The following is a 23,342-nucleotide window of genomic DNA, read 5'->3' as shown; positions in this document are numbered from 1 at the left end:
TCTCCCTCCTGTGGTGGTGATTTCGGGGGGAAAATGTCCGCGCAGTGGCGCCAGTGTCGAACACGTCAGATATTCCGTCAAGCGGAGGTGTGTTGCTGGCAATAGAAACTTTCGAGTTTTCTCATCTTTTTACAGGATGACACACAATTTCCTCCCTTAATATCTATAAAACATGTAGTTGTTGTGCTTTTCCACCTATAGCCAGAGTTGTGAAATTGTGTACTTGACGAAAATATGGGCAGAAACATACTGAAGAGTAGTCTCCAGAATGCATCTTTCAGCATTGTTTTCCAGGTATTTCACTATGTTTTATACACCAATTTTTACCCATCTGCATCCACAGGTGATAATTCTTTGCATCCCCACACCATGACGAGGTGTATCTATATTTAGCACCAAAATTACGTCTCTCGGTCAGCTGTGACCTGAGGGTGTTGCATCGAAAAGTTTGAGTCCCCGCGAGTTCTCAGCGCAGAAGTCAGGCTTTGCTCTAATCTTAGTTTTTCGCTTCCACAGATCCTCTGCAGATGCGTCACATTTGCCATCAATGCTTACATCGTGCGCTCAGTGGGACGTGATGTTTTGGGCGTCATGAATGTGAGGCTGTTGCTTCTCGAGAGCACCCTCTTATTCCTCTCCCGTGAAGCCACCAGCCGGGCTGCCCTGAGCGCCACGAGTCTTCAGCGGAGCTCCTGCACCTGGCCCCAGTTGATTAATCAAATGTGGCTGACGTAAGTGCTGTGCCGCCAGAGCCTATCTGATACAGAGACTAATTGTCTTCCTCTCTTTGGCAGAGTTCCCATTTGTGCATTCCTCTGCCTCCCCTTCCTGTATATTTGGCTCAATTTACTCTCAGCAGTTGACCCACAACTCCAGGACCAATACGCTTTCGGCTGCTATGCCATTGCTGTCTCTTGTGTTATTGAGATGTGCGCAGAGGCTCCAGTCTTTCTGGGGCAGGTTTTCTGCTTCGTAAGGCTGAAAGTTGTCTTAGACACTTTGCACATTTGTGAGTAATTTGGCCATTTTTCTCACCAATCATTTGAGTAATCGCACAATATTCTTGATTTTCAGTTGTTCGATCTGTGGTCTTTATTACCATTGTGAGCAACAACAAGTCCATCGCTATATATGCCTTTGGAACAGCACAACTTTCCAGCGCTCTGACCATAATTCTGGGAAATTACATCTTCTTCTACATCTACACAAAGAGGCTGAATGATTTCCGGCAGAAGAATGAGGAAGAAAAGAAATCTCTGCTGGAAAAGATGGGCTCGCAGTTTGATCACATGGAGGACTTTCCACTCAAGTCATTGACTGATCTGCTGCCCAAAATTCAACCCAGTGGAATGAAATCACTCAACGCTGATCTCCAAATTCTCATCCTCAGCTTCGTGAAGCAAGGTATCCTTAAGCAAATCCTTACTGAGGGAGAAAAGTATGTAATGTCTGTGAGTCCTGTGCTGTCCTTCAGCGAGCAAGCCACTTACGATGTGGTGAACAATATGGGCAGTCTGGCGGCTCGCTTCATTTTCCGTCCCATCGAGGACAGCAGCTACTTCTACTTCACCCAGACCATTGCGAGGAACTTGAAACTGAAGGAGCAGGAGCCCGAGAAAGTGTCCGAGGCCAGCAAAGTGTTGGCCAATGTGTGCAAAGTCGTGTTGTCAATTGGTCTCATGGGTTTTGTCTTTGGACAGAGCTATTCTGGGACAATTCTTCTGCTCTATGGCGGAAGAGATTTCGTGGCTGGAGGATTGCCAGAACTTCTCCTGCGATGGCACAGCTTGGCGATTATTCTGTTGGCGGTGAATGGTATCAGCGAAGGCTACATGTTTGCCACAAATACCAGCAAAGAGATTGATGGGTGAGAGACAGAATGGCATTCATTTATCCTCCATTTCTGTATTTATTTCTGTTCTTTGTCAGATACAATTACTACATGGCGATCTTCTCAGTGACTTTCCTCCTGCTCTCTTACCAATTGACGAATCTTCTGGGACCCGTAGGATTTATCTTAGCCAATTGTGCCAACATGATCTTCCGAATAGGCTACAGCATCAGCTTCATACATCGACAGTACAGGCCAGTTGGTGACAATCCTCTGAGGAAGATTCCTCCTGGACCACTCTTTTTGAGTACTCTCATTGCGTGTGGGGTGATTTGTAAGATCTCTGAGGCAAAGATTTTGCCAGCGTCTATGCTCTATCACCTTGTAATAGGTGCATTCTGCACTGTAGTGTCACTAGGCGTTTGGTCTTATGAGAATAGGGATCTCATTTTGCTAGGCTTTAGCAAATTCCGCACCAAAGTAAAGAGTCAATAGTGGAAATTCAGTGTGCAAATGTGTTTTTTCGCGATGTGAATAAAGAGCCTCTAAAGTTTGTTCAAGACGAAACAGTCTGATTCGCGCCAAAAGACTCTCGGGGAACCTAAACACGACTCCTTGAGCGCCACGCGAACTGCCTCGCGCGCGCGCAGTGTAGTTTGAAATGTCAATGGGTTTGCCTTATTGGGCTTGCAATATTGCAGTTGAGAGTGAAGTAGAAAAGCTGCTGTTTTCTCATCTTATATCATCTACGATGCACAATTCACAGGTAATTCGCTATAGAAACACTTCAGGGCTATAGTACGTTAAACTCAGTGAATCGCGTCAAATTCACGGAGGTCAAATTACACACCATGCAATTCAATTTTCCAGCTTCACGCCACAATTTGCGTCTCTGGTCAAGTTAGTGCAGAAAGGTCGCTCTTTTTGCCACAGGGGTGATAGGATTGGGGGACACCCTGAGGTTCAATGTGGAACAATAGTCAAATTAGAGGCCCTCGTAATCATTTATAGACGCTCAATTCTTCAAGTGTGGATTGGGAAATGAGCTCAATTCTCATATCGTCTTGGAGATTTCAATGATTCTGGATCTTTCACATGATTGCAAACATGTTTGATTTGCCTAATTGTCTTGATTAGACAACAATTCACTTCAATCACGCGCTCTCCTCATCCACTTCCCGCCAATTTGCAATTCACGAGCTCTGCGATTGTCGTCTCTCAAGTGATAAGGGAGCAAAATGTTTCTTCATCTCATCAGGGCAACGGATATATAGTAGCCCTAGTATGCAAGTTGGGAAGATAAAGTAATGAGAAAATTTATGAATCATCTCTCTCGTGTGCTGTGAGGCACATTTCTCTCACAATTTTCCATCTCTCTCGCGTGTGTGTAGAAAGAGAATTTGAAGTTGGAGGTTTTAGAGAGAGAAAGGGAAGGGTTTTGCTCTCGCTATTCGTCATTTAATTTCACCGCGGAATTCCTGACAAAATAGCTCGCTCATTTTTTGTGTGTGTATGCTGGAGCGAACCAAAGAGATTAAAAGACGAAGAAGATGACAGAAAAACCTCCGGCGAGGCTCCAACTTCCAACTGTAGCAATTTTACCTACTTTATGGGGGAATCGTGACGACTCGGCACTTCATGCCAATGAAACGAATCAGGCAAAATCGCAGCGAGTGGTCACGAAATGAAAATAGTGGCAGGAACTGGTCGCGGTATCAGTTTGTCTCTAGATGCTCTACACTGCAGTCAAGACTGGTTTTGCCGTGCCGCACAAAACTTTTGTTTACATCTCTTCGCCCAAGAGGAAAAGTGTGTCTGCTTGGTTAAGACTCAGCTGAAAATTATACTTTCTTTTTCTCATTATCCCAGGTAAACACAATTAGATGGTGATTGAGTCGAATGATGGTTTGTTTGCCGTTATTTCTTTGAGATTTTGTGTTATTATTGTGTGTTTCGGGAAAAAGAATGTGAGATATTTTGGTTTTGAGTGAAAATTGCAAAATTCCGACTTAAGAACTCGTTGTGGTGTGTGCTTCAGAATGTTACACAGTTTTCCCTTTTTCTCCACGTTTAAATCTTTTCCAACACGCATTATGACGCATATGAAGTGAAATTTGAAATGTTTTATGATCATAAATGATAAATGTACAAATCTTCTTATTATTCTTTTTACAAATTTCATTCAATATCTTGATGGAAATTACTACTCATGAGTAGCTTATCTGGTTTAGTTATTTGTGGCATTGCAAAAAGTTACTTAACAACCGGCTTTTTGTGAAGTATGTAATTTTAAATGAATGAGAATGATGAGAATATATAAACGGAACTCGGTTGAACAACATTGTCCACGCGATTTACTGGTAAATCACCGTGTTTTTAATTTTGATGATTCCTAGAATTGACCAAATAACATGCGAATAACACACCCTCGTGTCTTATTTTCACGACAAGGATATCGAGCTGATTTGACTTCCCTGTTCAGAATTTCTAACGTAACGATTAGTTAGCGAAATTTGCAATTTTCATGGCTTATTCTGCAATTCGATATCTTATTTTCTCGTGAGTGATTAAGTACAAAAATTGCATTTTACTGGAAGTCATAGAGTTAAATATTTTACTGCGACATACATATATAAAAGAGTGAGTAAATGTCAAGGTAAAAATGCGTGATAAAGACTGGAACAAGAACAGAGATCACGAGGGGAAAATTGCGTGTAAAATCAATGCTGATCTTCTGGTAAAAATCTCACATGTGTCATGTGAGATTTTTAATCAGCGTGTCGCTGATTATACGAAAAACGTGTTTATTCGACACAAGCATTTATCAATCTGTCCGCAGCTCTTAATGATACCGGCATTTGCCGGTCAGCGAACGTCGAATAGCGTTTCATCTAGAATCAATCTTTTGCCTTCCTTCTTCTTCTCGCAGCTCTCTTGGTGCTGAGACGCTGAGTCCTGGCAAGGATGGGACTGAGTAAAGTGGAGAAGTGGGTGCCGGGAGCGCGCTGGCTTCGCGGCTACACAGGACGCAGCGCCGTGGCGGACGTGATCGCCGGGATCACCGTTGGTCTCACGGTGCTGCCACAGGGATTGGCCTATGCCACTCTGGCTGGCCTGGAGCCCCAGTACGGTCTCTACTCAGCCTTCATGGGTGGCGTTGTTTACGCCGTCCTCGGCGGATGCCGTGAAGTGACCATCGGACCGACGGCTCTGCTGTCTCTCATGACCAGTCGTCACACTGGCTTGGGAGGCACATCTGGACCGCATCTGGCGATTCTACTCTGCTTCCTGGCAGGAATTGTGGAGTGTTTGATGGCTTTGCTGCGCCTTGGCGCTCTTGTGGATCTCATCTCCACGCCAGTCACAGTGGGATTCACCTCAGCCACGGCTGTGATCATCGGAGCGTCGCAGCTGAAAGGTCTTCTGGGCCTCAAGGGAGGCGGTGGATCTGGATTTATTGCCACAATGCAGACTGTCTTCACGAAGGCAGATCAAATTCGCCTTCCAGATGCAGCGCTTGGGATTTGTTCCATCGGAATTCTTCTTCTCTTGCGCGTAAGGAATTTTGTATATGAATATGTGATGAAATATGCTTATTCTGGATTGGTTTTTTTAGAAACTAAAAGACTTCAAAGCACCAGAGAATGCGACGCAGAGGAAGAGAATATTTTACGGAAGTCTCTGGCTGATTGGAACCTCCAGAAATGCTCTGCTGGTGTTCTTCACCAGTCTGGGAGCTTATTCTGCTGCTCAATCTGGGAAAACGCCCTTCATCCTCACAGGAACTGTGCGGAGTGGTTTGCCAGATGTTTCCCTTCCGCCCTTCTCAACCACCAGAGCAGGTACAAACGGAACGTTGGTGGAAATGGACTTTAAAGACATGGTGAGTCAACTTACAAAATCAATGAATAATGTGCAGAGTTGGTAATGTTTGCTGGTGACTTTGCAGCTCTCTGAACTCGGAGCTTCGATTGCTCTGGTGCCGATAATCGCCGTCCTGGGCAACGTTGCCATCTCCAAGGCGTTCGGCGGGAGTGGAATTGATGCCACGCGCGAACTCTTCGCGCTGTCTCTCAGCAATATTCTGGGCTCATTCTTCTCCTCCATGCCAGTCACGGGATCGTTCTCGCGCAGCGCCGTGAATCACGCCAGCGGCGTTCGCTCGCCCATCGGCGGCATCTACACAGGAGCCCTCGTGATCCTTGCGCTCAGCCTCCTCACGCCCTATTTTCACTATATTCCGCGCGCCGCGCTCAGCGCCGTAATCATCTCGGCGGTGATCTTCATGATTGAGTACGAAGTGATCCGGCCGCTGTGGCGCTGCAGCCGACGAGAGCTTCTTCCCGGTGCCATCACCTTCATCCTCAGCCTGTGGCTCGGGGTGGAAATCGGACTGCTGGCCGGCGTTGTGGCGGATCTGGGCTTTCTCGTCTACAGAGCCGCTCGGCCTGCACTCATCGTGGAGCGATCAGTGACAATGTCCGGAATGGAGTACATCCTGGTTAGGCCACGTCACAGCTATCTCTACTTCCCTGCCATTGAGTGGGTTCGCAATGGAATCTCCAAGGCAGTGAAGGAGCACGGAAAAGCCCCAGTCGTGCTGGATTGCAGAAATCTTCACGGTGAGTCATGGTTTTTATGTGCAAATCACGAGTGTCGTAAAGTTGTTGTTTTTTTCACGGCACGTTTGAGAAATTAATTAATTTTTTGCATTGCGCAGAGTTTGACTTCACAGCGGCCAGAGGATTGGGGGATTTGCACAAGGAACTGGCCGCCTCGTCGGTGATTCTGGTGCTTCTGGGGCCGCCGAAGGAGGTCACATCAGTTCTCAAGGGTGCCATCAATATAGCAATATCAGAGGCTCCAAACGATGCGGAGCTGGACAGGCAATTGCAGGAGATTCGATCGGAGAATGCAAAGAATGAGATGAAGGAGGTCGTCGTGCCACTGCTAAATGCAAACGAATTAGATAATAATCTAGGCGATAGAAGTACATAATGATCTAGCGATAGTCTTAAGCATTTCTCCTTAGTTTTCTCGTGTTTTGTCTTTATTTTTCTGCTCTCCACGTAACACAATTTTTTAGAAGTCAGAAACGGAGTTTCCTGAACAATTTGCCAACCATACAGAATGCAGTCACGCAAATTTCTGTCACAAGTTACCACCGAATTGCTGCATAAGATCGATTTAGCAAATTGTGAAGAATGTAATTTGCTTTTGGTGCGAAATGCGCAAAAAACGGAAAATACCAAACGTTCCGCTTAATTTTGGTTCATGAAAAAGTTTTGAATGCGTCGTACTTGAAATTCTACAAATGAAATAGAGAAGATTGTAAAGGGAAGCAGAAGATAATTTTCCTTATAAAAATGCTCCTCGTTAAGTTTGGAGTGAAACAAGAACCTTGAGTTAAACCAGTTGCAATAATCATATCAAAAGATCATACTCCGTATGCTAAACTAAGAAAAAGATATATTGTTTTACTCTGCAAGACAAAAGACACTGTTATTGCAATACGTTATTGCTTATCTTCAAATGCAATGTCTTTTCTGTAAATATTTCATATCAAGAATGTGCGTGTTTTAATTTTCCTCTGTAAACATCGTTGCTAACATTTTTGTCATCTCAAAACAGTCCGAAAACATGAAAATCTGGCCTCCACAATCCCAGTTTCACATAAATAAGCAAAGCGTGTAAGTTATTTTATCAGATCTGCGATATTTTTATTACGCGCCATGATCTATCCGAATGTAGGTGACGCGCAACGCGAATCAGCGTTGTCAAGTGATGATATTTACTGCTAGATGGCGTCTCATTCTTGCTTCTACTTCGAGTGTTTTGCAATTAGATTTACTTGATTTTATCCTTGCTAATTGCTACGGAGGAATTTCAGGACCTTGTCGATCATATTTTCTGGCCATCTAATAAGTAAATATAATTTGGAGTGATAAATTTGATGTATTTCACGTAAGTTGTGTGTCACCTGAGTGCGCATCAGTCGGGTTCCGAACGCTGATCGGTTGCATTTGGCGGGAAAGTCATACAGGTGCTCTTGACATATTTTTAGTTCTGCGTACATCAGCAAAAAATCGCAAAAGCGCTTTTAATTGCTTCCCACCTGCAAATTTTTGTGCATGAAATGATGAATAAGGATTATGGCTGTCCGACTAACGTGAAATGGGGGCGGAAATTGAGTGGTGTAAAAGTGAAAGAGCTCGAGAATCGAGAGGTCACGTTTTATAGGTTAGTTTGGTATTCCCACTTCTTGGGGCATTTTCTCACTAATTCATTGATTTCTACAGCTCAGCAAAGTGCGGAAGCATTGACTTATACCAGGATGCTTGCGTCGTTGTGGCCAACTACAAGCATAAGAACAAGAAGGGAGATATAGGCAAGATTCTTCATCTCTTTTGCGTGACTGACGAGGACTACAAGTATGACCGGGCGAGGGTGATTGTCCAGTGGTACTCCTGGGCAGACACTCTGAACAAATTCGTCACGTCCAGTGTAATATTTGAGGATCCCGAACGGGAGATTGTGGAGGATTGGCGCTCGTACGACAGCAACATTTCTCTAGGCACGATTTCCGGGACGTGTAACATCATTCACATTCCGGAGGACATGTCTGTCCACTCCCTCTTGGCGGACAATCCCTCACTGCGTGACACGGAGACGCTCACGTACATCTGTCGGTACAAGTTAGTCAGGAGAACGGCGAAACAGTACGAGCTGGTGCCTTACTTGAACGACTACAGCTCAAAGAGAAGTGGGAAACTGTCGGAAATCACTCCGCATACAAATCCCGAGAGAAAACAGTCTATCTTAGCGAGGAAAACCGTGTCGCCGATCAAAATCGTGGGCAGAAGTGTTGTGAGGCAGTCCACTTCCAAGTCTGTCAAGAGGGAAACACTGGACAGTGAGTCAAGTGATGCTGAGAACGAGTCGCCTAACAAACGAAGAAACTCCGACGATCCTCTCGGCACTCCGCGGAAGAGATCTTCGCTGAACACGTCTCGAGTGCGCAGGAATCTCAACGACAGTCTCAATCAGTCTGAGGACTTTGACACCTTAAACTACTCCATCGTCAATGTGGAGAATGATGCTCTGAAAGTGCGTCTTAGAGTGTCTGAAAGGCAAAAGACAGTACCAAAATCACCCAGGAAGCGTTCTCCGCAGGAAGAATTGAAAACTTCCCCGAGAAAGTCACGCAAGAGCATCGCAGCAACTCCTGCCGTGCGCAAGAGTATTCTCAGGACGCCATCGTCGAAGCTTAACAATGCGACACCCAGGAAAAGCATCGTTTTCTCAGACATCCCACAGGAGAGCTCCTCGGCGAGGCCCTCAAGACTGTGTACAAGGCGTCAGACAATCGGATTCTACTGCGATGCTGGGGATTCTCCTGAGCTCAGGACGCCTCGTGGTGCGAAAGCAGTCAAAACTCCTTCGACGCCAAAATCAGCAGTGACGCCAAAAGCCTCAAGAACAACGACTCCCAGTCAAAAGATGAAGATGCTGCGCGAGGGAGTAATCTCGTCAACAGTTGGGAATCGCGAGGGGCCTGTGAAGGGCAGGAAATCGCAGCTGGAGATCGCTAGGGATCAACTGCACGTGTCAACAGTACCGAAAAGTCTCCCGTGCAGGGAGAATGAGTTCAAGGACATTTTCCAGTTCCTCGAAGGCAAGATCAAGGACGGCTGTGGAGGATGCATGTACATTTCCGGGGTTCCGGGCACCGGAAAGACTGCCACAGTGACTGAAGTGATCCGTTGTCTTCAGGCGAATGCAGAGAAGAAGAAATTGCCGCAGTTTGACTACTTGGAGATCAACGGAATGCGCCTCACGGAGCCAAGACAGGCGTATGTGCACATATATCGACAGTTGCAGGGCAAGACGGTGCCCTGGATGCAGGCGTACAATTTCCTGGAGAAGCGATTCCGCGGTGGAGCGACCAAGAAGGGTGTCACTGTACTCGTGGTGGATGAACTGGATATGCTTTGCAACAGACGCCAGGATGTCGTGTACAATTTGCTGGATTGGCCGTCAAGCAGGACGGCGCATCTGGTTGTGGTGACCATCGCCAACACCATGGATCTGCCCGAGAGACTGCTCAAGGGCAAGGTGACATCGAGACTCGGTCTCACGCGGCTCACCTTCAAGCCCTACTCCTTCCGGCAGCTGCAGCAGATCGTCACGTCGCGCCTCACGGGCTTCGACGCCTTCAACGGCGACGCCATGCAGTTGGTGGCCAGGAAAGTGGCTGCCGTGTCAGGAGATGCGCGCAGAACGTTGGACATTTGCCGGAGAGCTGTTGAAATCGCCGAGAGAGGTGGAAAAGACGTGGTGGCGATGAATCACGTGGAACAGGCGCTGGCGGAGATGATTGCCAATCCCAAAGTTCAGGCCATCAAGGCGTGCTCGAAGATGGAGCAATTCTTCCTGCAAGCCGTCATAGCTGAGAGTCTCAGAACGGGCGTCGAGGAGACCACCTTCATGGGCGTCTATGCCCAATTCCAGACAATCATCTCCATCACCGGCCATTTGACGCCCACAGTGAGCAGGAGTCTGGAGATTTGCAGTCGCCTGGGAGCCTATCGTCTCCTCATTGGACAGCACAGCAGCACAGATCTCGCCCAAAAAGTCCTGCTGAATGTAAGTCCCGACGATGTCCATTATGCCCTTCAGGACAAGACCGCCTAATTCCACAATTCATAGTTGAATTTTACACATTTAACCAATTCTATAGAGTGTTGTTTGATTGTTTTAAAATGAATAAAGTGCGATCATAACTATTGATAAAAATGGTTTATTACAAAGAAATTATACAAATTGCTATAGATTTTTTTTTCTCAACAATAAGAATCAACGTTTTTATAATTTTTTTTTTTCGAGCAAAAACTGCGATCGAGCGACTGATCAATTTAATCATGACAACTAAATTGAGAGTCAATCAACAAAGAGAAAAAGAGAGAAATAATGAGTTAACACACGCGACAATCTATAAATTTAGGGCTGTTAGTTAGATATGCGAATAACCCTCGATTCTTAGTGAAGAGAGGATGGTAAGTATGAGTGGCCAATAGGGTTTTTTCTTTCCCCTCCTTAATCACCTAAAACACTTGGACACGGTGGTTCTCGCGATCGCACACTAAAATATTTCCATTCGACATGATGGCCACACCCTCGAGCCCCTTGAATTCCGAATCTGCGGAGCCCCATGAGCCGAAGGCGCGCAAGAAACTGCCCTCCGGCGTAAAGATCTGAATGCGATTGTTGCCAGAATCCGCCACACAAATGTACCCTTGATCATCAACAGCAACGCCTCTGCAATCATCATCACAATGTCACAATTGAGATAAAGATTTTCAACCGATGAAGACACTCACCTGGGGAACTTAAATTGGCCATCTTCACAACCCTCGCTGCCGAACGTCGACAGAACGCGTCCGTTGACGTCGAATATCTGAATGCGATGATTGTTGGAGTCCGACACGATCACACGATTCGTGCTGGACACAGCGATGTAGTGAGGATGCTCCAGTTGTCCCTCTTTGCTGCCACAAGTGCCAAACTTTCCCACAAAAGTGCCATCAGACTGGAAAACCTGGCGAAAGAGGATCTCATCATGGAGGGAATTTTTACAAACTGATGAATCCCTGCAATATCTTACCTGGACTCTGTGATTTTCCTTGTCGCACACGTAGATGAAGCCCAGGGCGTCTGTGGTGACGCCCCAGGGATAGTTGAATTTCCCGTCTGTCGTGCCTTGCGATCCGAAGGCGCGCAGAAAGCGACCCGCGGGATCCAGCACTTGTATGCGATGATTGTAGCGATCGGCGATTATGTACTGACCGATCCTATTGACTGCCACACCCGCCAGGCAATCAAACTCGCCCTCGGCGTTGCCGTACTCGCCAAACTCCTTCATGAAGATGCCATTGGCATCGAAGATCTGGACACGATGGTTGGATGAGTCCGCCACGACGATGTTATTGTCCGGACTCACGGCGATGCCGCGTGGCCACGTGAAACTACCGGGCTCGCTCCCCCGGCCTCCCAATTGGAACAGCTGTCGGCGCTTCTGCAGGTACTGCGTCCTAGGGAACCTGTCTAGGATACCTGCTGCTCCTGTTATACCGACTGCTGCCACCGTAGGAGAGGTAGGGGAGCCTAGCCCGTTTTTTGAGTCATCATCCGAACTTGCCAGCTCATTGGCCTGACGCAGCGGCAGTCCGAGACTCAGGCGTCTCGATGCCGACGACGAGGCCACACTGGATGTGGACGACGGCCCAGGATCACGGGCGTCCTTGGCTGTAGATCGATTGCCGTACTTATTCTTCAAGTAGCGCGCCCAAGAACTCAGGGCAGCACCATCCTTGTCACCACCTAAACGACGCGAAGAGGAAGCCATCAGTGAATGCGCACCTCAAGAGGGAGGATGAATTCAACTCACCAGTGCTCCTGTCCGGGGAGTTTTCGCGGGATTTCAAGGCATGTGACGAACGGCTTCTGGACAGATCTGATGACTGTGAGGCCAGAGAAGATGATGCTCCATATCTGAAACATGCATGTACAAAATCCAGTAAGTGATCAGCACGAAAAGATCCTTAGGACATGTTATTGTGCTGAATTTCTCTTTGTTAATTTTGCGAGCGACTCTCGTCGTCATCTGACAAAGTGAGACTCGTGTGTGGAGGTGAAGTTAGAGAGATGGGCGCACCTGGAAGCGAGATAAGCAGATGGGGACGCCGTGGTGGGCGACAGTGGCTCATCGAGATCGTCGTCATCATTGCCAAAATTGTGTGAAGAACGACTCCTGGCGAGACGATTTCGACGCTCCTTGAGCGCCAAATAGCGACTCCGTCCGCTGCTCCCATATCGGCTGTCGGAGTCCTCAGCTGTGCTGAGATCTCGATCCTCATCCGGCGGCACAACGGCCGTGCTTTTGCTCTTGTTTAGAAAGCGGCTTGTGTAGCTGTAAAATTTACGTTTGGGGCTCTTTTCAGTAAATCGAAAAAGTACAAAAACACAGACCAAAACAGTGGCACGAGGAGGAGGACATCAGCGAGACACATCTCTATTACAACTAAACATGACATCCGGATTTTGGGAAGCTCTAGATTTCCCGTGTTCCATTATTTCTCATTTCTTAACTCAGATGTGGATGCACGGTCGATGCCTGCCAATCATACACAGCTCTTTAGTTCATCTGGACTTGAAGGTCTCACGTGGGGAGAGGAGAAGCTCAAAGACCAAGAGGAATGGGAATGGCTGGCTGTGGCACCTGAGCGCTCTTGGTTAGTATCGTGAATGTTAGCATCTCAACTCGCCAAGTCTCTCTGTCCACTCACTCATTCGCATCAATAATAATACACACAGTCCTTCCCGGTCACTCACCTGCTTCCGCTGGAGGCTCCACTGCCGTACCTTGAGTGCTCCTCTGGCTCAGCATGGGCTGCACTTGCGCGTGATCTCACTCCAGAGCTTCCCGCGGCGCCGTACTTCGGACTAGTGTCCCTTTCGTAATTCCTATAACTATTGGTGGATCCTGTGTAGCTCTTCGGCTCTTCCCGGGCAGTTCTTCGCGACTCTCCTGTCTCCCTGGCCTGTGAGCTCCGCGCCAGCAACGGCCCAATATCCGTCTTCATTGCCGTATCTCTGGGAGGAGTTCTGACCACAGAAGTGGGCGCTGCAGTCGTTACAGCCGGCTTCACTTCCTCCTCTTCCTCTTCCTCCTCCTCCTCTGATTCTTCGGTGCTGGTCTCCTCCTCTGTGCTGGACTCTGACTCCTCCTTGGGCTTTGGGGACTGGTGGTTGGGGAGAAATCGGCTCTGAAAGGGCTTCTTTTCGCCAGTGGCCGTTGTTGTGGTGGCGGGACTGGAAGTTGTTTCGGACGGACGAGTCCTGGGCGGCGTGGCGTCCGCCGTGGCATCAATGCTGCTCCTCTGGAGGTACTTCTGCTTCACCTCCTCCGTGGTGAACGCGGCTCCAGTATTCCTCGGTCCTGTCGCACTGCTCGAGCTATCTGTGGACGTGCTGGAGTCACTACTGGCGGATCTCGTGGTCTTCTTGGGTGCCGGCGTGGGTGCTTTTGGGGCACCTGAGTTCGTGGACTGTTGGACAGAACGGAGGATTATAGTGTGGTGTCCAGGAGTTGAGCATTTCTCACTGTCTTTCGGTGGGTGAAAATTTTGAATATAGTCTCGATCGCATGTCAGCCTTAATCTCTAGAAAACTAGTGGGGGACTCTCGGGAATCCCGCTGGAGATACCCTTCTGTCTATTGTACTATGGTTTCTGTCGTGTGAGGGGGTGGGAGAGAATCTTTAATCATCGAACTCGAATTCGTAACTCACCTCAACTTGCGGAGGCGTCTTTCTCGCTGTTGAGTTCCTCGAGCTATCACTATCGTCGGACGCCGTACCGGCGGTGGTCCTCTTCAGCGCTGTCACGCGCTCAGCAGCCGGACGCTCTGGCTCCGCGGCCGCGGCCCCGGACGGGGCTCCCTTGTTCTGTCGCTTTATCCTCGAAATATCATCATCCTCAGACACTTGACGACCCGCCGGCGCCGGTGTTTTCTTCGCCACGGCCGCAGTCTTTTGTTGCGCCAGCAGAGCCGGAGCCACCTGAACAGTGGGCTCCTTCTTCTCCCTGCTCTGCTCTTGGATGCGCTTCATCACGCGCGGAGAATCCGTGAGTCTTATAATTCCACTCAACTGGCCTCTGGCCACATCTTCAGTGTCAATCACGCGATCACGCTCCTTTTCCTTCTCCTTCTCGTGGAATCTCACGCTGCGGCTGGGCTCCGTGTCTGAGTCATTGTCACCCTGGTGGCTACGCACGAAGCGCGACCGGAATCTGGATTTGCCCGGTCGCGAAGAGGGCTCATCATACTCGTAATCACCTCCATAATCCCGCCCGTAGCGATCACCACCATAGCGATCTGCATTGCGTCCAGCATGACGCTCTCCAAACTTCCGTCCACTGAGTGGCGGCTCATCGTCGTATCCGTGCCCTCGCTGCTCCTCCTGCTGCCGGAACTGAGTGGCTAATCTGTGGTCCGATTTGCTGCGCATCAGTCCAGGACCCGCATTCGGCGGTTGAAGCATTCCGCTGGGACTGGACGTGGTGGGCTGTACGATATTCAGATCTCCAAACGTGGACACATTAATGACCAACTGATTGGGATCCATGGCCATGAGGAATCTCACTCGTCGACTGTAGTCGGCATTTTCATATTCGAAGTTCCTCAAGAACTCCACTGTTTTAAGGAAGATCTCTTTGGTGTCCATCAGCTCGTTGTCATCCCACTCCACGGACTCTGTGATGTACTTGTCCGCCAAGTCGCAGTTGCTCTGGATGTTTCCAATCTCCAGGTCGAGATTCTCCCTGAGATTCGTCAAATTGCGCAGTTCTGTGCCCAAGTAGCGATCAATCTCCGTGCGAAGATGATCTGATCGATCCTTCAGGGCTTTGTTGAGACGCCTGTAAATCTCATCCACCTCTTCTGACACACTAACGCAGTTTGACTGCAGACTCAGGGTGTTCTTCTCCACAATCGCCAGAGCATCTTGCAAGCGATTTATTCCACGGCGCACCTGCGGACGAAAAGCCATAGTAGATTGCCGAAGACAATTTCAGAGATTGGAAGCTCACCTGGCTGTTTATTCTCAGGATCTCTCGCCGGAGGATGTCCATGTGAGCACTCTTGCAGTCTTCGCAGATCTTCTTCTCGCAGTGAGCACATGCGGCACAGTAAGCCTTCTCCGAACAGACGTTGCATCTCTCCATGACTTGTCCTGCAAGACACCGAGATTAGAGTCTTTCCGGCGAGTCAGCAACATGTGCCAGTCTTCCTACCCGATGTGGGATCCGGGAGCTCTCCTGTGATCTCGATGTGGAGCTCCAAGAAGCGCTGCAGTGTGACATTGGTGGGGAAGGCCTGAACACCCTGATAGGGTATTCTGTGCTCCGCCCTGCACTCTGGACACTTCACCTGGCGCCTCACGTAGTCCACGAGGCCCTCCATGCACGGCTCCATGCAGAAGGAGTGCTGACATGGCAGCAGCTTCGGATTCCTGTACCTGTCCAGGCACACGCAGCACGTGAGAAGTTGCTCAAATTGCTCCATTTCCTATGCACACGCTTTCTCTGCAAGAGAAACCACAGAAATGAGGAATGAAAAAAAAGTTTGTCAGCCTCGAGTGGTGATTATTTCTGGCCAGAGGCCATCGCATGAAGGGAAGTCGCAGATATTTTTGTTAGGAAAACTAACAAAGAGAGGAAAAAAATCAGCGATCTCTGGTTTATATCGTAAAAATTTTGCGGGATTTTCCTTGAACGCAAAGACCAATGATCATGAACACAAGTTATGGTGCTGAAAACCCAGCAAAATATGCAAGAGTGACAAAAGAGAGATATCATTGCATAGGGAAAGACAATTGCTGTGTAATTTATTATATATGCGTGTGTAGTTTGAGGAAATTACATTCAGGCTGTCAGCCAACATGTGTGATTTCCTCGTGAAATTTCCCCAACACACGATCTCGACATTGAACTTTTTCCTAATTTGCTAGTTATTGGCCTTCATGATTCAATCTTTGTATCGTGAAATTGAGGGCGTTCTTTTGCCAGAAAAAGGATCCTTATTGGGTCATTGCAATTTGGGTTAAACTGCAAAGCTGATTTACAATGAATGAATGAGTGGGGAAATTTGTGCCAAGTACTTGTACGAGAGGCATTTCATAAACTTATCATTTGCCACACATTTCCCCCCATAACGTGGTAAATTTAACCCGCCGCGCGACGGTTAAGTGGCGTCGATCGACGAGACAGAGAGTACATTTTTCCCCAACACACATATTTCTTACATGTGATTTCCTGGTGCTCTTGCAAGATTGGATTATCTCTCGCCAATGGAGGATCTCTTCAGTCTTTTATCGGCCAGCAAAACTTCTTTTTTTTCCTGAACTCACGAGGTCTCAGTATGAGACAAAGATCATGATCAGTGCACAATGCTCTTCACTGTCTCTCTCTAAATATATATTCTATTACAAAGAGTTTCGTTCACGTGTATTTTTTCGTCTTCTCTATAATATTGGAAAACACAAAAATGCCTACGTTTTTTTTTTTGGAAAAAATCTTCACTTCTTTGTGCGCTTTTCACGCGAATAATGCGAGACTGACGCTCAGCACTTCTTACGACTGACTAAAACTCTTCATGGTGTTTCGCATTTGGGAGAATATCTCCGGCTACAAAAATAGATCATCGAATCGCAATCTCTAAATTTAAATTTTACAACGAAATCACGAGAAAGACTCAACGACAGGGTGAATCACGCACGCGGGAAAGCATCTCTCTCTCTATCGGCGCTTGCAAAAGGGAAATTTCGGAGAAAGGCAAACAAAGATTCATTCTTTTGGAGCATCTTGTGATCGACGTGCGATAGAAATCCAACTTTTCGATGACACTCCATCATCGTCAAAAATACAATCTTGACGTGACATAGTTAAGTGTGACTTATTTTTAATAACTCCTTCACAATGTGTGCATCCCAGAGAATAAAATAAAATAAAATGCTTGCTCACTTCCTGAGCCGCCGGAGATCTTCTTGCGTCAGCCGATCGTCACATTAACATCCGGAGAATAAGTGCGTGGAAGCCCTCAAGTCATAAACATTTACAAGATCACACCAGCACGTCAGACGGTCTAGAATCCTCCAACTCCGATTTAGAAGGCACCACAGAAATAATTCGGCGTGGAGGGAGGGAATCAAACCACATGCGATCACGTCCAATTGATCTCTTTCTCTCGCTTTTGGCGGGTTTTGCCTTTTTGGCGAGCAAACGCGCCGGGTAAACTTGAAATTCTGGACAAAAATAAATCCCATTCTCAGTCACAATGTGACCTCTTCACCTCTCTTGTTCGCACTGAAATAGATCAATGTGCGATTAACTATTGTAGGGACGCATTTCTTCATGACTCATATATTGAGTGGTATATTTTTAAAACTAATCAAGGGAAGTCGTTGTTTCCAAAAGTTATCGTTCTTTCACCCTGAAAAGATCACTCATTTTCCCAACGTATTCTCAATATTGAGAGGAAATGAGAGTCCAGTAGAGTGAGAAATGGGAATATTTAGAGGAAAATCCCACGCTCTTGAATCCACAATTTCACCAATATAGCGAAAATGGCGAAAATATTGCGTCAATGCCCCTGAAATAGTCCCTGTCGTCATGTCGCAGAAAAATATATATTCCATTGTGTTTAGAATGTATTTTGCCGTCCTCACATCAACATTTCATCACATTAGTAATTAATTGTAATTTTTGCAATGGAATATTTCTCCTTCCTCCTATTTTGTGATACATTTCCTTGCAAACTCTCGACATTTCATCATTTTCCCAGAGACAAAATCTGTCTGCAGCTGCAGTGAAGCTGATCTTTGAGTGCCCAAAATCAACACTGTGCACACATTGCATGGGTAATTATGCAGGATGTGATGTTTTAAGCTAAACACTGCATTTTAATCATTTTCTCATGAGCTGAAGGCGCCTGCAATTTAATTATTTTGGCGCAAGTCAGCCACCACTTCTCCATTGATTCCTCGCCGTGTAATTCTATACACTTCTCTGAACATTCAATGGGACACGCAGTGCCTCGAGAGACGTTCGTGCTATTTCTGTCTCACCTAGAAGATTCTCTCGTGCCAACGAGTGTGCGTGAGAGATCACGGGAATTATTAGATTTCTCCGCCTGAGATTGACTAGGTCCAAAATTTTTGGCACATCATCTTCACAAGCACAAGTGAACATGTTTGTCATTTTGTTAACGATGGAAAATTCACGGAATTTCCCTTTTCACGAGAAATACTCGAGCACTTTTGCCTACATCTTGGCACACACTTCAAATCGCTTGAGATTTTGAATAGCTTGAATAACGAAGCAGTTGAGAAAAAGGAACTCACCTTGAGCTAGAGAGTGAAATCCTTGAAGGGTTTCTTTTCCCAAGGGAAAGAGTAGAATTTATGTCTCTCGACAGAGTCTCTGATCGTTGCGGTTCTCCGAGGCACCCCGAAGGGGCTTCCTTGGTCACTTTATTTCTTCCTATCTGTACAAACACGATAAAAATAGCATTAATCACACACATTTCATCTTGAGATTCACTGGTAAATAATTCTAGCGCACACGGCAAGTAGTGAAAGTGAAGGAAAATTAGCACTTCTTCTCATTTTCACACTCAAGGATTCGCGCGTCCATGAAAAGTGGTCGTAAAAGAGTTACTAAACGCCACACACGATCATGGACAATTTGTTGTGTGAGGAATTGTGGGTATAATTATGTAATTTTTGAGATGAGCATGTGTCATGTCATAAATTTAAGTGTTTCGTTCATGTAAAAATAGAGGCGAAAAAATGCGGGTGAGAAATATTCGCAGTAGAGGACAAGGAGCATTTTTTTTTTTGAGAGGAAAATTTCACACTCAATCTTCATTGATCACTAAATTGATATCCACACAGTTAATTATACAATCACTTCCTTTGCACTTCAAGCATCACACTTTGCGCCGCGTCCCATTTCTACTTACGTCTATTGAATGTCTTTAACTTTTCGCACAAACCGGCTTTCCCACCGAAATGTCCTTTCATGCAAACACACTCTCAAAGTGTGTTGAAGGGAAAATGGGGGGAAATTTGCTCTAAGGAAAAATCCCCGCTCTCTCTCTAAATGCTTTCTTGATCCGGAGTTTTAAAGCGGTCATCAAGGCCCGAAGGCCTCTAAGGTACTGAGACGGCACTCTCGTTAGAATGTGGTATTATCGGGTGCCAAGAGTGGCGGGAATCTCGCTCTCCGACCGATCGGCACTGCGTGAATTTAGACGAGAGCCGCAATCTCTGACATTAATTTTCCTTTCTTCTTCCTTTTTGCCCGTGTTGCTTCTCCCGCGAGAGCGAGATCAGAGTTTAAGTGCTCGTAGATGCGAGATGGGCCATTTGCTCGGTCAGTCAGTGCGTGGGCGACTGCTTATGATACATCGCAGAGGAGCATAAAGGACTGCCGGCCAGAGTGCGTCTTAACATTTACACATACTTAATGCTGCCCATTGTATTTCACTAACATCTCTTATGATTTATCTTCAAATTCTGTCTGCAATTCTGTTGGCCACATAATAATGCGCTAATGGTCAGTTTGAAGTGAGAGAAAAGCTCAAAGAGATGTGTGAAAAACGTGCGAATATTTTCCATCGGCGTCACAATAAATAACTGACTAATGTTCTTATTTACTTTCACCGCAACAAAAGTCATCTTATCACATCTCCTGTCGCACTCCAGATCATTTAGAGAGAGACGCGCGTCAGACAATAAAGGTTAATTTGAAACATCTGACAAAAAAAATGCGATGATCACCTCGTGGCAAAGCCAATAAAAAGTGTGTGCAAATTTATGAGGAAGGGAATAAACGCGTGGGAATTATTTTCTTCTGTCCTCGAGTGATCTAAAATTAAAAAATAAAAAAACATCCTGCTTATCATAGAAAAATACTCAGCATATTCCATCATCGTCAGCTTTAGCTATCGCGCATTTATTTTTATTTGAGCTGGTGAATCAGGTAAATATTTTCCTCAATGAGGTAGGATGGAAAATGAGTAAGCAGAAATCTTTCACACAGACTTTGGCGAAAAATGAACTATTTTTATGTGGATTCTCACCCAGTGTTAATGCCTCAAGTCTTCTTCTCACATCATGAATGAGTTTCTGGTCTTGACATCTTCTCACTCTTCGTTCTCACCAACGCCTGCAATGAAATGTCTTTATGATAAATTATAATTTGTAGTACATCACACAAAACAGACGAACTAATTCGACTCGCGTGGAATTTTCCTCGCGGAAAAATGCCCATCAAGTGGCCCAAAATGAGCCTAAATGCTGGCAAAACACAACATCTTAAATGTCAACTGCCAACTTGCTGAAATATCACAACAAATAACGAATGAAAAAATTCTTCTTTCTAGAAATATGGTAAATATTTACCCTTCAAACACTGTGAAGCTCATAATCCCTTTACAACAATTAATTTATTGTGAAAATTCCTACAATTTTACAGTCACGCCGTAGCTTTAAAATACCTCAGAGCGAAAGAAATGCTAATTCAACCTCATTCATTAACCTTTGGCCCACATAGAAAAACATTTACCTACCCATCGCCGGCTCAGGCGGGCGAGAGTTTCGCCGAAGGCTCCACGAGTGGTATCAGTCCGGCCAGAGAGGAGATGAAGCCCAGCACTCCTATCGTCCGTGGACTCAATTTGGTGAATCCCAGTCCATTGAGAGGCAGGAACAAATCGCACGCATTCTTCACCGTATCCCACAGCACTGGTTTGTGTCCGCAGATGCACTTGACAGTCTGCAGTGGCAAGCTGATCACCTCCTGAAGACAGCCCTGATCCACAGTTGCCTTCTTTGGCGTCTGCGTGGCCAGAAGTCGCTGGATCTCATAGAAATCTCTCACGAGATTCATCACCACGGAAAATAGCCAGTACTTATTGGCTAATTTGTTCCACTTCTCCACATTTACGCCCTTGACGAAGCCCGTCCGGGCGAACCAGATCATGTGATCGCAGAACAGGAACATTGAGCTGGCCAGCTTGCTGAGCGTCACCGTCATCCGGACCACAGCATCCGCATAGTGGAGAGACGTGAGGGAGGCGTAGAATGTATCGATACACTTTCCAAGTCGTAAAGCTGCAAATAACAATTAACTCTTGAGATGACTGATAAGATTATACACCAATTGAGCGTGTACTTTTCCGGAATGTGCTTAAACTGAGTTCAAAGGTTCGCAGCTGATCAATGAGGTGGCTATTGATATCATTGGCATCCAGTGTGTCCCACAGGGCCTTGCAGAGGTACTGGATGAGTCTGGAATCAGAGTAAATGCCATAACAATCCTGTCCTGGTGAAACAATTAGGGAATTGCATCATACCTGGCGGTCTTGTCCCGACCAGCTGTTGAGTTATTGAGACGTATTAGCGTGTCCATTCTGGGGCAGAGGATCTCCTCACCATGCTGCAACTTCTCCACCCGGGAACTCAGCACAAATGAGTTGAATAAAGCGCGAGGGAAAGTGAAATCACAATTTTTTCCAGCCGCTCAGCTGTCAACTCTACCGCGACATCTCTCGGGCAATTTCTGGTTGGTGTCTAGGGTATATGCTACCTGAAAAACTCATCCCGCATTGCAAACTGCATCATAGCTTTTCTGAGAAAGACGCAATTAGAAAAAATCCTTGAATTCACCTCAAAGATGTATTTATCTGATATGATTAATGCGTCACATTGTCAACTCCTAGCTATCGTGCAGGAAGAGAGAATAAGCCGCCCTCTCGACCATTCCCTGGTCGCAGGGAATGCACCTTGTGGCGATGATGTCTAGCATTGGGAGGCAGTGGTGTGATGCAGTCAGGGTCTCTGTGATGCCTGGGTAGGGGTTGTGATAGAATATGGTTCCGGGAATGTGATGGACAACGAGAAAGGCACTTGCAGCGGCGGCCAGGGCGACGATGTAGCACAGCGCCAGCATTGAGCTCAGACTTACGATCTCCATGGGCAGAAGGGAGGAAGGCATCAATTGCGTGAGTTCTGTGTATGTCAGCCAACCACGACGCAATCCCTGCTGCTGCGCCAGGAGATTCTCGATGGTGCACAACTTCCGGAAGAAGGTGTCATGAGATATGTAAATCCGCCAGTCCTGCAAAAGCACACATCGCCAACAATTACACACGAGTGTTTTCTACGACCAAAAGTGAAAATTTCTCACCAATGCTTTGAGCAATTCCAATTCCATCTTCTTCAGTCGTTCAACCGTGACTTTGGCATACTTTGCCCACTGATTCAAGCAGATTTCCTCGTCATATCCGCAATAGAATTTCGTTGCAATCACCATCACGCAGACAAACAGCTCAGTGGGCGTCACGGTCTGCACGAAGGTGGGATCCAGCTCCTGCAGCAGGTCCAGGTACACGAGGCTCATGATGAGTGGAAATGGGGACGAGCGCACTTTCCCAATTGTCACGGAATTGAGGCGCTGCAGCGAATAGCCACGGTGGCAATTGGAGAACAAACCAGCTGCCATCTCGCACAAAGGCCCGCTGATGCTCTCCAGTTCCGGAAGCATCTGGAAGCCACCGTAGTAGAGAGACTTCTGGATGCGCAACATGATGTTGTGATGTTTTGACTCCTGCAAAAAGGGTGATATTAGGACACTCTCCGATGGGTTTTCACGAAATCTCCTACCTCATAGGAGAGAATATCACTGGGGTTCAAAGGTACGTTGAGATTTTTCACACTCACGCGCTTCCTCATCGTGCTATTTGGCTAGGAAATCAGATCCAACTGCTCGAAAAAGCAACGAAATTGCACAATAAAAGCGCATGACGTCATGGGCTGTCAACTGACGATATATCGCCGTCAGAAACCGATACATCGAACCGATGAGAGGCGAAAATCAAACTTCAACGG

At 46.7% G+C, this 23,342-nt stretch overlaps 6 protein-coding genes across 8 annotated transcripts; 3 read left to right on the top strand and 3 right to left on the bottom strand.

The window, feature by feature from the left end:
- Positions 1-66: 66 nt before the first annotated feature.
- On the top strand, positions 67-2,415 carry LOC132260126 (protein RFT1 homolog). Its single transcript, XM_059758065.1, has 5 exons — positions 67-294; positions 517-731; positions 795-1,009; positions 1,075-1,867; positions 1,930-2,415. The coding sequence occupies exons 1-5, from the start codon at positions 235-237 to the stop codon at positions 2,324-2,326; spliced, it is 1,680 nt and encodes a 559-aa protein (XP_059614048.1). The 5' UTR covers positions 67-234; the 3' UTR covers positions 2,327-2,415.
- An 85-nt stretch (positions 2,416-2,500) lies between these two features.
- LOC132260124 (sodium-independent sulfate anion transporter) lies at positions 2,501-7,454 on the top strand. 2 transcript variants are annotated; one of them, XM_059758063.1, is made up of 6 exons: positions 2,501-2,597; positions 3,363-3,700; positions 4,761-5,386; positions 5,448-5,714; positions 5,781-6,453; positions 6,552-7,454. In XM_059758063.1, exons 3-6 carry the CDS (start codon positions 4,796-4,798, stop codon positions 6,827-6,829), a joined length of 1,809 nt encoding a protein of 602 aa, XP_059614046.1. In that variant the 5' UTR covers positions 2,501-2,597; positions 3,363-3,700; positions 4,761-4,795; the 3' UTR covers positions 6,830-7,454. The 2 variants fall into 2 exon arrangements, with proteins under 2 accessions (XP_059614046.1, XP_059614047.1); XM_059758064.1 differs by lacking the exon at positions 3,363-3,700 and having other exon boundaries at positions 2,512-2,597.
- A 426-nt stretch (positions 7,455-7,880) lies between these two features.
- On the top strand, positions 7,881-10,610 carry LOC132260758 (origin recognition complex subunit 1). The gene is made up of 2 exons (XM_059759074.1): positions 7,881-8,071; positions 8,131-10,610. The coding sequence occupies exons 1-2, from the start codon at positions 7,968-7,970 to the stop codon at positions 10,523-10,525; spliced, it is 2,499 nt and encodes an 832-aa protein (XP_059615057.1). The 5' UTR covers positions 7,881-7,967; the 3' UTR covers positions 10,526-10,610.
- A 5-nt stretch (positions 10,611-10,615) lies between these two features.
- On the bottom strand, positions 10,616-19,606 carry LOC132259912 (RING finger protein nhl-1). 2 transcript variants are annotated; one of them, XM_059757728.1, is made up of 11 exons: positions 19,412-19,606; positions 18,792-18,934; positions 15,685-15,975; positions 15,481-15,623; positions 14,181-15,422; positions 13,223-13,938; positions 12,546-12,800; positions 12,279-12,382; positions 11,496-12,211; positions 11,212-11,429; positions 10,616-11,149 (listed from the first exon to the last, which is right to left on the bottom strand). In XM_059757728.1, exons 3-11 carry the CDS (start codon positions 15,953-15,955, stop codon positions 10,936-10,938), a joined length of 3,879 nt encoding a protein of 1,292 aa, XP_059613711.1. In that variant the 5' UTR covers positions 15,956-15,975; positions 18,792-18,934; positions 19,412-19,606; the 3' UTR covers positions 10,616-10,935. The 2 variants fall into 2 exon arrangements, with proteins under 2 accessions (XP_059613711.1, XP_059613712.1); XM_059757729.1 differs by lacking the exon at positions 12,546-12,800.
- Positions 19,607-20,857: 1,251 nt separating this feature from the next.
- LOC132261265 (peroxisomal membrane protein 11B) lies at positions 20,858-22,005 on the bottom strand. The gene is made up of 3 exons (XM_059759991.1): positions 21,809-22,005; positions 21,628-21,743; positions 20,858-21,566 (listed from the first exon to the last, which is right to left on the bottom strand). Exons 1-3 carry the CDS (start codon positions 21,862-21,864, stop codon positions 21,034-21,036), a joined length of 705 nt encoding a protein of 234 aa, XP_059615974.1. The 5' UTR covers positions 21,865-22,005; the 3' UTR covers positions 20,858-21,033.
- Positions 22,006-22,098: 93 nt separating this feature from the next.
- LOC132261262 (protein CNPPD1) lies at positions 22,099-23,255 on the bottom strand. The gene is made up of 3 exons (XM_059759987.1): positions 23,118-23,255; positions 22,642-23,061; positions 22,099-22,572 (listed from the first exon to the last, which is right to left on the bottom strand). The coding sequence occupies exons 1-3, from the start codon at positions 23,184-23,186 to the stop codon at positions 22,171-22,173; spliced, it is 891 nt and encodes a 296-aa protein (XP_059615970.1). The 5' UTR covers positions 23,187-23,255; the 3' UTR covers positions 22,099-22,170.
- Positions 23,256-23,342: the final 87 nt, after the last annotated feature.

The sequence above is a fragment of the Phlebotomus argentipes genome, unplaced genomic scaffold (assembly GCF_947086385.1).
Source record: "Phlebotomus argentipes unplaced genomic scaffold, Phlebotomus argentipes genome assembly scaffold_18, whole genome shotgun sequence".
NCBI lineage: Eukaryota > Metazoa > Arthropoda > Insecta > Diptera > Psychodidae > Phlebotomus > Phlebotomus argentipes.
The sequence above is the reverse complement of the archived record's forward strand: the minus strand, read 5'-3'. Positions and strand labels throughout refer to the sequence as shown.